We start from the raw sequence: 12,687 nt of genomic DNA, 5'->3' as shown, positions 1-12,687 counted from the left end.
GGGTGAGTATGTCTAGATGCAGCCAGTGCAGAAGGCAGTGGGGGTCCTCTGTGGGGGCGTCTCCATCTCTGACTCTCCCCACTTTGAAGTACTTGTTATTAAGGGCCCCCCCAGACACGTACGTCCTTCTTTAGGACAGTTTTAAACTGTAATTGTTTACAGTAGATCTTCGCTGACGTATTTTTGGTGTCAAAACGCAGTTTAATGGGACAATCTGTTTACTATTATAGCAATTTTAAAAATACACATCACTTAGGAAGAAAATGAAATGAATGAAATCTGTTCTGCGATCCTCGCAGGGTTAATGAGAGGCTGGCCGAGATGAGCTCTAAGCTTCAGCTGGAGAAGCAGCACAAGAGCTCTTTCCCCCGCTTTGTTCCTACAAGACCTGTTGGCGAACCGCCTTCTGCTGCTGGTACTAGCGCGGAGGCCAAAGGCAGTCCTACTCGAAGAAGGCGCTTCAAGACTGTTTCAGACCCTTCGACTAACTTGAGCGATCCCTTGTTCCGGGTTAGTTACATTGCCTTTTTTTCCTTGGGTTTCAGATTTCTGATATAACTCTTGTTTTTAATTTGATGAAATTCTGAGTTGTTTATTTGACTTACGCACGCTAAGTAAAAGCCATAATTAATTGTGCTAATAAAGAAAGGAGACAGAAATTTTGTAATTTTTTTAAGTCCCTGGGCTTGTAATTTTCAAGAGATACCTGTCGTTAACTTTATTCAATAAATGCAACTAAACTGATAAACTTTAAATTCCTTAAAAAGCTCCATTTTAAATTCTATTTTAGAAGTTAAGTATTACTGCCAAACAACTAGAGATCCACTTTCCAATGTTTGGCTTAGTTTCTGATTGATTTCCGTTTGGCATTGGTTGATAGTAATTTTCAAGTTTTGCTGCACCCCAGTTTTTCTACCCCTAAGCATAAGTAAATGATTGGCATTGAGCTACTTAACCACATACGGATGTTTTTTATTTAAAGGAATCCAAGATAAATTCTTTTTATGAATTCAATTAACTTGTAACACTAAAAACGTTAAGTTCCGTTTTTAAGTTTAAAATTTTTATTGTTTTCTTCTGTAAGAGTACATCCTTAATTGCTATTTTACTTACAGCATTGTTATTTGAATTGTTATAAAATGTCTTACTGAGCAGTTGTAGAACATTTCTAAATATGTAGTTAAGTAAAGCAAATACTTAAATTTTTAAAATGAAGTTCACTTATGTGTCTGTCTCGCCCTCACCTGCAGGAATACTGAGGTGGCAACGATAGGGAGTCTTTAAATTACAACCAGTTTTCATTGTGTATCATTGTTAAAATAGCCATTTAAAGCGGTGTGCGTTGGTTTCTGGTGTGATGGTGTTTTCATGATCATCTTGTTGCAGAGAAGGGTAGCACGGGCCCTTGTTAAGTGAGGTCTCAACCTGTTTCTTCTCACTTGGCTTTATGTCATAATAAATCAAAGAAGAAAAAAGCTCAGGTTTCATAGACAGTGTTGTGGGTAAATTGAGTCTAAGTGCTTCAGAGTCATGAAACCGGACTGCGTGGTGTTAAAAAAAAAAAATGCATGGCTAACACTTACGCCAGTGGCTAAGCATGATGCAAACTCGAAATGTTTTCATTAGTTGTCACCAGAAAATCGACAGTGTGTCACTTTGCAGGATGATGGTGGAAGAGTGTGAGTGCAAAAGCAATGCAAGAGAAAGTTCCTGAGGACAGTTTTCTCCTTTAATGTTTTCGGGGGAAAGAGGTGTCTATGTTTTAGTACTTCTAGATACACTGGAAGATGATTTATTTTAAACTCAGCATTGTAGTTCCGAGGTACACGTAGTTCTTCTGTGGGGCCGTGGGGCCGAATCATGCTGGGTTTAGCAGGGAGGTTCACAAGCCCCGCTCTGTCCGGGCGCAGAGAAACGTCTCCCTCAGCGCTGCCGGGTGCCTCACAGGAGTTACCGTGCAGTTACTGCTTACAGATTTCTTAGTCAGACTTAGAGAAAGAAGGTGCCTTGTAGAATTGCTAGGGATGTAATTGTTTCTGCTGGGAAAACATAAAGTAATGCTATGAGAGGTGTGAACATACTGTTTAAAATGACAGGAAGGGATGGGTTTTTGCATGGGGCTTAACAAAACATCAGACTTCCATAGCTTTTCAGCTATGGCTCTAGAAAGCAAAATGTTAAAAATGGCATTGGGATTGACTTTAACATTCTCCTTTATGTGCAAGGTTTTAACATTTTTGGACTGTTCCTATTGTGAAGTTCCAGCTTACTCAGCAGTTTTTTTCTAACTTGACCAAAGTGTTGCTCTAAGTCTGTGATTTCAGTGGTGCTGGTTGTCGAAGCAAGTTTTTTCCAGTTCGTAACACTTGGGTTTATCGCCTTTCTTACTGCTGCATGAAGTACAGCCTTGTCACGTGACATCGTTGTAGTGGTAACAGATGGACCCCATTATCTGTTTTGCTAATTTTTACCCTCAGATTTCACATTCTAGTTTATTTCTGGGATGTTTTGTCCTACATGTCAGGAGCAATTTTACAGCTTTACTCAATTGTGTTATTTAATTATATTACTATAAAATACAAAAAGTTAAAATTAGCCTGAGCAGATACATCACTGTTAAGGTTTTCTTGCACGTAGAATTTTTTTGTGAGAACTGAAAACTTAAAAATGGATTCCAGACAATATTATAACAGACAAAATTTCTGTTTTAAAGATTTTTTTTATGTTCAAGAGTTTTTAAGTATTGGTGCGCCTGACATGAAGCATGGCCACAATAGTTAATAAATGTCCTTCAAATCTATTTAAAATAGGAAGACTAAATTTTACACTCATTGATTTTGGACTTTTGGTGTATTACTGACACTTTCAAACATTTTCTAATGATTTATTTAACTAATTTTTAAATTTCTCAAATGTCCATTCAGTTTAGCAGCCCTTTTTCTAAATGGGATTATAGCAGTGCACCAGAGCTAAAGTGATTAACATTCCTAAGACTTTAACTTTACATGACACAGCACTGCTTCTCAGCAGAATCTGGTCACGTTTCTTTTAAAAATAGGCTTCCAAGGCAGGGCACATCCACTCTGAATTTTAATTCTAATCAAACTGTCACAGTAGTTAAGCTCACCTCTCATAAGGCAGAGGCAGAGTTCAGTAACCTGGTTTCTGCTATCAGCTCTCTGCCCTGTGGACTCCCTCCTGGCCTCATTTCATTTTGTCTGAATGCACAAATGAGGAAGCATGTTATCTTTTGAAAGACAGTCACCCAACTTCTTCCAGTTCTTTTTCTTTCACTCAGTTTTTTCTCTGTACTTAATTTTTTAGTTCCTTGATCAACAAATGCTTTCTCATTTCGTTTCTCTGCAGCAGAATACGTGCATTTAATAGTTACAAACTGACAAGTGTCATTTCCTTCATACATTAACCTATTTACAACAGGATAATGAATCAAAGCAGTTAAATGACTTGATTTTATTACATTTCTGGAATTGTACTTATTTTTATAACGTTTAAAATAAGAATGGTACCAAGTTTTAACTGAAAAGTATCAATAATCTGAAAATATATTCACTTTGGAAATGAACGTGTGTGTATACGTGTGTGGCAAGTGTGTTTTTATCAAATTGATCTCGGAAAGAGAGGGCAGCATTATCTTTCAGCCTGTGACCTCAGTTTTTACCTCAATCCTGCAGTGTCCCCAGTGGGACCTTCCATTTCTATGGGACATAGTCTGCAAACTGCCAGTTAGGAGAGAATCCTCCTAATTAAAAATCATTAGAATTAAAACTTGCTGATACATTGTCTTCCTGTGTATAATTTTCTCACCTTTCTGTGTCTTTGTTAAATGGAAAAGTTTAAGTAAAACTGCAGGTGCCTTCTCCTTATTAATGTTGGACTTCAGACTACTTCCACCATCTGGACATGGGGGTCCTCACCTAGAAATAAACATAAAGGTCCCAGAAGTACCTGTTTAGGAAAGTAGCTTTGCAGAGGAAAAGATAGTAATCTTACATTCAGCTCATGTGAAAGTGTGATCTACATTTTGCATAGTGTTTACTAACGGTTATATGAATTTATTTCAGTAAAGTCTTCTCCCTTCATCTGTCAGGCGTTTTTCACTTCACAGGACCCACCTGGCACTGTTGTCACGTTGTTGATGGCAGAAGGCCTCTGTAGACTGCTCTTGTCAGACAGTGTTACGGAAAACAGTCTCTGAAAATACTGGCAAATGGTAGCCCCAAATTTTGTCTTTGCACCTAACGTTTACAAAGGCCTTGGCTCTCGTGTCGCTGTTATCCCCACAGTGTTTATCATGTCTGGTGTACTAGTTTAGACCCTGTTTAGTGAGCGGGTGACTTCTATAAGAAAGATTTTTAAAAGAACACTCTAGGTGGGGACATTTGTAAGTTTGAAATGTCCCCACACATTTCATCATTAAATACGTAACTAATGAAGTCAAGTTTCAAAAAGTTGGCCCTAATTTCTAGAATGGAAACAAAGCTACATTTAAAGAATTACGTATTGTTTTCCTTATTTCTAACTCTAGGAAGTTGTGAATGAGAAACCAACTTTTGAAACTGGCGCTAGCCTCTCCTTTTCTTTTCTTCAAGCAGATTTTCTGATATAAATATTTTAGTCATATACAGAGAGCAAAATACATTTGCTTAACTCATTTGCCAGTGGAATTTTCACTTGACATTATAACAGAACCCTTTTCTTCATTTTATGCATCTACGGATTCTGTGCTAAAAACATGAGCAAGAACAGACCTTAAAATTTTAGTTTTCTGAAAGTGCAGGAATGGAAAGCTCATTTTAAGGAAAAATCCATTAATGTTAAAAAAAACTAAACTTTTATAAAGGGCAGTTTTTCTGAGAACTGCAGAGTAATGCATTCAGTGTAGAACATGACTTGAATTGTTTAAACTCTTTGTGCTGATAAGATCGGGCATCGCCCTCTGAGATTATGTGTATCCGACAGGGCAGGATTTACTGTGCTTTCCATCAGGGGAATCTAAATAGCCTTACATACATATGTTCTCTATTATCTAAAATCAAAGTAAGTAGGAATTTATTTTATTTTATTCCTGTGATTACTTTTTCTATTTAAGCAATCCCCAAGTTAGGTCAAGTCTCTAAAAGTATTTATTTAAAGGCCACATTTCATAAGCTAGCTGTCATTCCTATGATAGTGTTTCTTGTTTAACTTACACATTAAAAATAATATTTGACTTATTTCAGATGCGGAAGAAGTTGGAGAAGAATACAGATAGAGAGTTAAAGAAAGGTATGTTGCCAGCATTTCTGAATTAAATTTAGACCTTGATTTCCGAAATACACTGTAAACAGTAAATGGCACCTCTTTCTATTGTTTGAATAACAGATAGTATGTTGAATTTTTTTCTTACACACATCTAATGAAAAATGTGAAAGCATAATTTCACTCATAATGATAAGTGTACTTATTCCTCATTTATTCATCACGATCCATAGCTTTAAAAAAAAGTCTCAGGAAGTCTGTGTTCTCTCTCTATTTCTGGCTGTGCCCTTCCTCTCCTGCTGTCCCCGTGGGCCTGTCATCCGCACACGGACCTGTTCTCAGAAAGCATGGAGGTCATCAGCTTCTCGAGTTTGGTAGTGACTGAGGCCAAAAACCCAGACTCAAGCAACCGCAGTTCATGTACCTGTCCCCTGGTGGATGACAATTAATTTCCTGTCATTCACTGTGTCAGGGGTTAACCTTTTGCCCTCAGGAAAAATTCCAAATTCCTTAGCGTGGAAGAAAAACACCCACATCGATTTGGCTCTTGCCAGTGTCTTCAGCCGTCTCTCTTTACTCCCCTGCTCGGCCCCTTGGCTCCAGCGACTGGTCAGACTGCGTCCAGCTCCGCGGGCGCCCTTCCTGCCTCTGCTCTTTGCTTCTTGCCTCTCCCTCCCACACTTTCTCCTCCTCCTTCAGGTACCTGCTTACACATCACGGCCACCAAAGAGGTAACAGTATTGACACAAAGCTGGACGTCCCTTCTGAGTGTTCCAACTGTGCCCTCTTTTATACCTGTCATGGCGTTTATGTCTCTGTACCGAAATTGCCTGTTCATCTATTTTTCCAGTTTACGGTACATGATGTTTCAGGGTGGACTCTGTCATCTTCATCTTGTGGTTCCAGTGCTTGTCACAGTGCCTTAGTACATGGCTGCTGAGTAAATGAATGAAGAATGAGAAAACCAGGGGCTCTGATCCTTAGCCACAAGAGCAGTTAATTCAACGTGCAGCCCTGGGCAAAGTCTAGAGTAGTAATCTTGTATTTTGTGTTGTAATCGTATGTAGGTATTTTTCATTCTTGTTAAAACTTAGAAGAGTCTCAGCTTTTCTTAAAAAATAAACTGACATTTAGTTACCTATGAAGTATTTTCAGTAAAGAATCTAATTCTTTCATTTTCTTTCCAGCTACTACTGAACTTGAATCACATTGTCACAGACGCTCTCGTAGCCTTGATGGACGAGTCAAGTCTAAGTCCAGATCCGGTTTCGAAAGCGCGTGAAGAAATACGTGGAGATTTTGAAGAATAAGTATATGATCTGCAAGATAAACAGTAAACGTTTAGCTGCTGGGCTGTTGGCCTATCGTTTAGTTACTTCCCGTCATGTAAGATACTGACACTGTTTCTTAAGGGAAAATACTCTTGCATTCTATGTGCGTGATTAAAATTGATGTAGTATTTTAAACCACGTTTCTTTGCATCTCATTGACTTTAAGCAGATTTTGGGAATAAAACCCAGCACTTTGGAGTATTACATCCTCAAACTGAGCCCGGATGCCAGCTGTTTAAACAGCACCCAGCCACCCACCAAACTTGTCGTTGATATTGAGCCGTGTTGATTGGTAGCTTTTTTGAATTTTCCAGCGTTAATCACTGTCTATAGACCTAAAGATTTAGACGGACAGCGTTTGGATCTGCTGTGGCTGTTTCAGTGTTCTGATGGATCACGACAATCGTTGCAGTGCCATCAAGCTTTCTTCTATATGTTACTTTAAACACTGATTCACAGATATTTCCTCATGGAGAAACAAAATCTGCCTCAGGCTTTTCATTTTCTCTATTTATTTACTTTTTGGAAACAGTCTTAAAATTAGAGGCAAGTTCCGAGCACCAGACTCAAACGGACATTGTCACAAACCTGTCATCTCTCCCATACATTCTCCTAAGGCGTTCTCTGTTTTCCCTAAATGTCACTTGTTCTACCATAAGTGCCCTTTCTCTCCCCTCTCACCAAGAAGTCATTTGTTTTTCAGAAAATGCCTTTCTCCTTTTCCTGTCACTTATTAAATTGCATATAAGCCCCCACTTCTAGCCACCCCTTCAAATCTCGTTGCTTTGTGAACTCCTGTATGTATTCATACGTAAATTTTTTCTCACAGTAATCTGCTTTAGTTAATTTAATTTGCAGGTTCCCAATCACTGAATGTAAGATGGTAAAGGAAATGCTCTCCTTCTCAACAATTTCCAGGAGCTAAATTTTTAATAACTCCTACTTAGATCCTTTATTCCCTTTTCTTTTTTTTCAGTGTGCTTACTTGGCAAAACTCCCAACTGCACAACAGACTGATTATCACTCTTCCCCCTTACATCCCCCCAGGCATCTAAGTGCTGCTGAAGAAAGTCACACACTGCCCAGCGATCCTGCTACTTTTATTTAGTTAACTTGCACCTTTTTCCTTCTCAGTGATGATTTCAAATTTCCCTCTCTGTAAACATCTCCCTCTGTTTTTTCCCTCTCACGTGAACCAGTCTTACTTCTGACGACAAACTTCCTGAAGGATTTGCCTGCATCCCCACCAGCAGTCTGTCCCCACCCACTCTGGTGTGTCTTCCCTTCCTCCATTCCCACGCAGCGAGTCACTGATGACTCCCATGTCTAAACCAAAGTGACACCTTTCCAGCCCTTGTCTAACTGAACTTCTCATTCCTCCAGGCATTCCATGTAACTGACCTCTGTAACTGACCGCTGCCTGCAGCTTCCTCTTTAAAGAAGTCTTTAGCTGAAGAGGATGTTGAAGGTGAGGGCTGCAGCCTTCTTGGTGAGTTCACTCAGTTTACCCTGGCTGTCTCCCATGGGTATATACAGGAAGTACACGTGTTATTCAATTTTTGTTTATTTTTCTCCTGTTAGTCTGCCTCATGTCAGGTTAATTCTTAGACCAGCCAGATGAGCCTAGAATGGTGGAGGACCACTCCCCGCCCCCACCCCAGCTCAAGCCTGAGCACAGGTAGGTGTGCTCATTCACAGCTGGCGTGGGCGCTGCCGCGCCTGCAGGGAAGAGATCCATGGCAAACGCTGCTCTTCCTCCAGCACTAGCCATTGAGCTGAAGCTCACCTGAATGTCCTCCAGGCTGAGCTGGGGTCACTGCTCCCGGCAGCAGAAGACTGCCTTTGTGAAAGAAAAATGAAAATGGAGTCTGCATTGCTCGAGTGTGCCTTACGCACATCTCAGCCCACAGAGGATCCGGCCCCGTGAGCATTTATTGCCCTAATGAAGTCATCCGGAACACCTGCCAGAAACTTCAGCCCCTTACTAAGCCCCCACCCTGAAATAAGCTGTGATTCCTTAAGGACACATGTTTCCTGACTGGCTCACGTCAGTGTCAGTCACAATTCTCATCAGGCAACTTTTGACAGCCTCTTGGCTTTTTGTCTTTATAAGCCCCTGACTCCGTCCTTGAAACACTCAGTTTTACCCAAATCTGTCTCCCAAGTCGCAATTTATTTTTTCCAGTTTTATTGAGAGTTAATTGACATGCAGCACTGTATTATAAGTTTAAGGCATACAGTACCAATTTCACACCGCTCTTGGCCGAGACACCCCCCCCCACCAGCTAACAGAGGTGAGGTAGCGCACTGCACAGGCCAGGGGCAGGGGCTCAGGGCAGGAATGGTAGAAAATCTGAACTTGCAGAGGCGGGCCCAGGGTCAGGCTGGCTGAAGCTAGGAGCCCTGCCCCCGACCAGGTCTTGGGGGATCTGGCAGGGAGGGGAAGGGGTCTCAGGAAGCTCTGTGCGCCAAAGTTGTGCTTACCACCCTGACTCTCCCTTTAGCCTTCTCTGTGCCATTTATTTTTCCACACCTCAATTGGCCCATCTGTAAAATGGAAACTATATGTGAGGGACTCCACTGAGACCTGCGTCCCGTTGCTGCCGACGACCACTGTGGGGCCTGGGTGAGCCTCCGCTCCCCTTTGGGGCTCAACTTCACCAGCCATAAGATGAGGGGTTTGGACGGTGCAGGCTTTAGGGATTCTCTCTTCACGGTGGGATTCAGATAAGCTTCAACTTGAGCCCAGGAAATGTGGGTTCTGTGATCTTGGCCAAGGCCCTTCACCTTTCTGAGCTGCCTCAGTTTCCTCACCTGCAAAGTGGGGACCACACAGGTCCCCACTTCAGAGGATGGGCGTGCAGCTCTGAAACAATCCACATAGAAGACTGATCCCACAGGAGCTGCCCGAGGACCCCCAGCTCCTGTTAGCAGAGGGAGTCAGTGCAGAGGTCAGGAGTCAGGCAGCCTGCGCTGGGATTCAGAACCCAACCGGTGAGGACATCCCTTGAATTCAGTTGCTGTTCTCACTGGGCCTCAGTTTTCTCAGCTATAGAGTGGGGATGATAACATTTCCAAAGGGTTGATTTCAGGCTATGAGGATGAAAGAACCACGTGACATGCCTGTCATGGTGCCCAGCCCACAGCAGGCACCCAGTACCTGCCAGAGGTGAGGTTGAAGATGCGGGTGATGAGAAAGCAATTCCAGGCAGATGCAGCAAAGCCCCTTGTCCCCCGGCTCTCGACATGGACATTCCCTCCTGCTGTGGGTCCCTCAGCTCTGTGGCTCTGATGTGCTCATCTCAGCCAGAAGGTTCAGGATCTTGTAGGGGCCACACGCCCCTCAGTCCTGGGAGCCCCTAAATCCTGTGGTTATTAGGCCCCATGTGCCAAGCCCCAGCAATGATGTTCGCCGCAGGCAATTGCTTGGATCTTGGCCAAAAGTGGGGGGAGAAACTGAGGACCCCTCTGACCACCCTCCTCAGTCCCTGTGATCCTTAGGGCCAAGAGCACTCGGGGAGGAGGCCAGATTTGTTGCTGGAATAGGAAAGCTTGGATCTGCTGCAGACTGACGGAGTGCCTCCAGGGGCCTTAGCATCCTCACCTCTGAAGTGAGGAAATGCTGCCCTCTGGCTTGAATGGTCAGGGAGTTTTGGGAAAGGGCCTGGCTCACAGTAGGCGCTTCAGTCATGTCAGCATTCTCCACTCCCCTAGAGGGGGAGACAGGGGAGTCAGCTCATGTCCAGAGCTCTGCCCTTTTGTGTGTGCCTGGTGGCACTGGGGATGTTGGGGAGGACCAGCTGCCAGTCTGAGGTAGGTTTGACGGAACATCACGGTGTATCAGGAGCTGAAACTCTGGCCCAGAGCTCTGCCTTCAGAGCTGCTCATGTGAGTCAGAATCCCTGCAGGGTGGCTGAGCAGCGATGCTGAAAATCCAGGAACAAAAGCTGCCCCGTTGCCCCCTTCACCTTGCAGGCAGTGCACGTGCTCCGTTATCCTGGTCATCACAGTTAAGATTGTCCCTGTCACAGCTCACCAGCAGGATGGCTCCACACCCACCAAGCCCCCAGATCCACTTCGGCTGCCAATGGCAAAGCAGAGCTGGTTGTGGGGTCCCAGACCAACCAGCACCCCTCCCCAGTGTCCCTCTGGCCATCTTCTGAACCCCATCTGTTCATCTTCACCTCACCCTCTGAGGATAGGTCCGCTTCTGCTCAAGAAATGGAAATGGCTCCCTAGTGCCCACACCATCAAGTCTAACTACACGGCTGTCTTTCATGTGTGCCTGTGTTATGTCTGCAGCCAGCATGTCTCCTCCCGCCTCACACACGACTGTACTGCGTGGGACGCAGCTGTCTCCTGCCGCCTCACACCCAACTCCGTGCTGCGCGGGACAGAAGCAGGGGCGCCAGACCTTCCGCTGCCGCCGTCATTCGAAGAGGCCTCTGCTACTGCCCGTGCCACCGAGTCAGTGAGTCTCACCGTGCGCAGGAAGCTCTTCACTCCACTTCTTAGCAGGTTTGCTTTTTGTGGTTATTTACTGTTGATCCCATCTTGTATGTTGTGTGTGTTGAGGTGGGGTTGAGGGGGAGTAGATAACTTATCTCTATAGTTCATGGTGTCCAGAACCACGGGAATGATTTTTACTCGAGAAACTATATATGAGTGACGTCATTTTCAAGAGCAGTTGATTTAAATGCCAAGATTGCGGGCATCACATCTGAGACTAATAATACAATAATGGAGACTTCTGTGGAGTCATTAGAGAGTGAGTGCATTTTGATTGTCGGAGCAGATTGGGGCCAGATTGTAGACTGAGATGATCTTAAACACAACAACAAATGACTTGATATTCCTCTGAATAAGAAGTCAAGTCTGTGTCCCCCACACTTAAATCTGGGCAGGCTTGCTACTGCTGTGTAAACAATAGAATGAGAGAGAAACAATGCTGCATGATTTGAGGCTAGAACTCAAAAAGCAATGTAGCTTCCAGTTTGTTGATGGACCATTTGTGCTTGGAATACCTGGCTGTCATGTTAGAGATCTTGAGATTCCTGTCTACCCTGGGGAGGAAGAAATAGAGATTCCTCTCTACCCTGAGACTACCATGTTGGAGAAGGCATGTATAGGTATTCGCCCAGCTGAGATCACATTTGACAGCTAGCATCAGCTCTCAGCCATATATATAAGAGAGACATCTTGGACTTAGGAAAAAACGGTAATTTTTTTACACAGCAATAGAAACTGGAACAAGATTTAAGGACTGGAAAGGAAGAAGTAAAACACTAATTATTCACAGAAAATCTAAATTAAAGATGTCTAAGTTGTCTGTTCAAAAAACTATACAGTGTCAATAAGAGAAATTTTAAAAGACTTATTTAATGGTGGGTTATACCATATTCTTGAATTGGAAAACTCAGTTCTATAAAAAAAAAAGTTATCCTAAATTGATTTACCTATTTAGTGAAATGCTAATCAAAATTTCACTTGACAATCTTTTGAAGGGTAGGGGAGCTGACTGTGAAATGTTTAAGGGAGTGTAGTTAACAAATATAAATTCCCTCTTTTAGCAAAAGAGAGTAGAGGACTAATAAATGGCAAGTTGTTTGTTGACTTAATGAGGGAAATTTGAGGATATTCCTATCTAGAGATATTTTATTTTCTGTGCATGGGGAAGTGTTAGATTTGGGAATCAGAATGTGATGAAAGTAGAGACTTTTTGAAAAAGCCAATATTTGTAAGCCCAACTGTGAATGATGACTAAAATATTTAATATTTAATGTGAACTTCAGATTAAATCTTCTTCTAAATTTGCTTTAGTCACTGGAATAATATTCAGTCCTAATTCACCCAGTCATTCTGATAGCTTAAACATTCCGTTGTGAGTAAGAAATGGAGGTTTGGAATAAAGCTGAGTAGCTTTGGGAGTATAAAAGCAGTATTTATATGCCAGATAGATCTTCTTTGTTAAAAAAGTGACATTCTGCAATTAGAGGGAATGCTTTAATATTTTGCAGTATTTGTTATAAGTATCTTATAAGCCATAAATTTCAAATATACCACCTTTAAAGAAGTGAAAGTTCTTTTATTATTACTG

At 42.4% G+C, this 12,687-nt stretch overlaps 1 protein-coding gene across 17 annotated transcripts in view; it reads left to right on the top strand.

The window, feature by feature from the left end:
• The window catches only part of LOC116279754 (ankyrin repeat domain-containing protein 26-like), a 139,430-nt gene that overhangs the window by 102,452 nt on the left and 24,291 nt on the right, over positions 1–12,687 (top strand). For 15 of the 17 annotated variants that reach the window (XM_072953109.1, XM_072953101.1, XM_072953102.1 and 12 more), the window contains 3 exons: positions 300–510; positions 5,241–5,286; positions 6,447–6,725. In XM_072953109.1, coding sequence (XP_072809210.1) covers positions 300–510; positions 5,241–5,286; positions 6,447–6,541 — 352 coding nt within the window. In that variant the 3' untranslated portion in view covers positions 6,542–6,725. Of the gene's footprint in view, positions 1–299; positions 511–5,240; positions 5,287–6,446; positions 6,726–7,973; positions 8,080–10,892; positions 11,109–12,687 lie in introns of those variants that run through there. The other 2 variants (XR_012066263.1, XR_012066264.1) reach the window with 2 other exon arrangements.

This window comes from Vicugna pacos, chromosome 32 (assembly GCF_048564905.1).
Source record: "Vicugna pacos chromosome 32, VicPac4, whole genome shotgun sequence".
Lineage (NCBI taxonomy): Eukaryota > Metazoa > Chordata > Mammalia > Artiodactyla > Camelidae > Vicugna > Vicugna pacos.
This window is presented reverse-complemented; position numbering and strand designations above follow the sequence as displayed.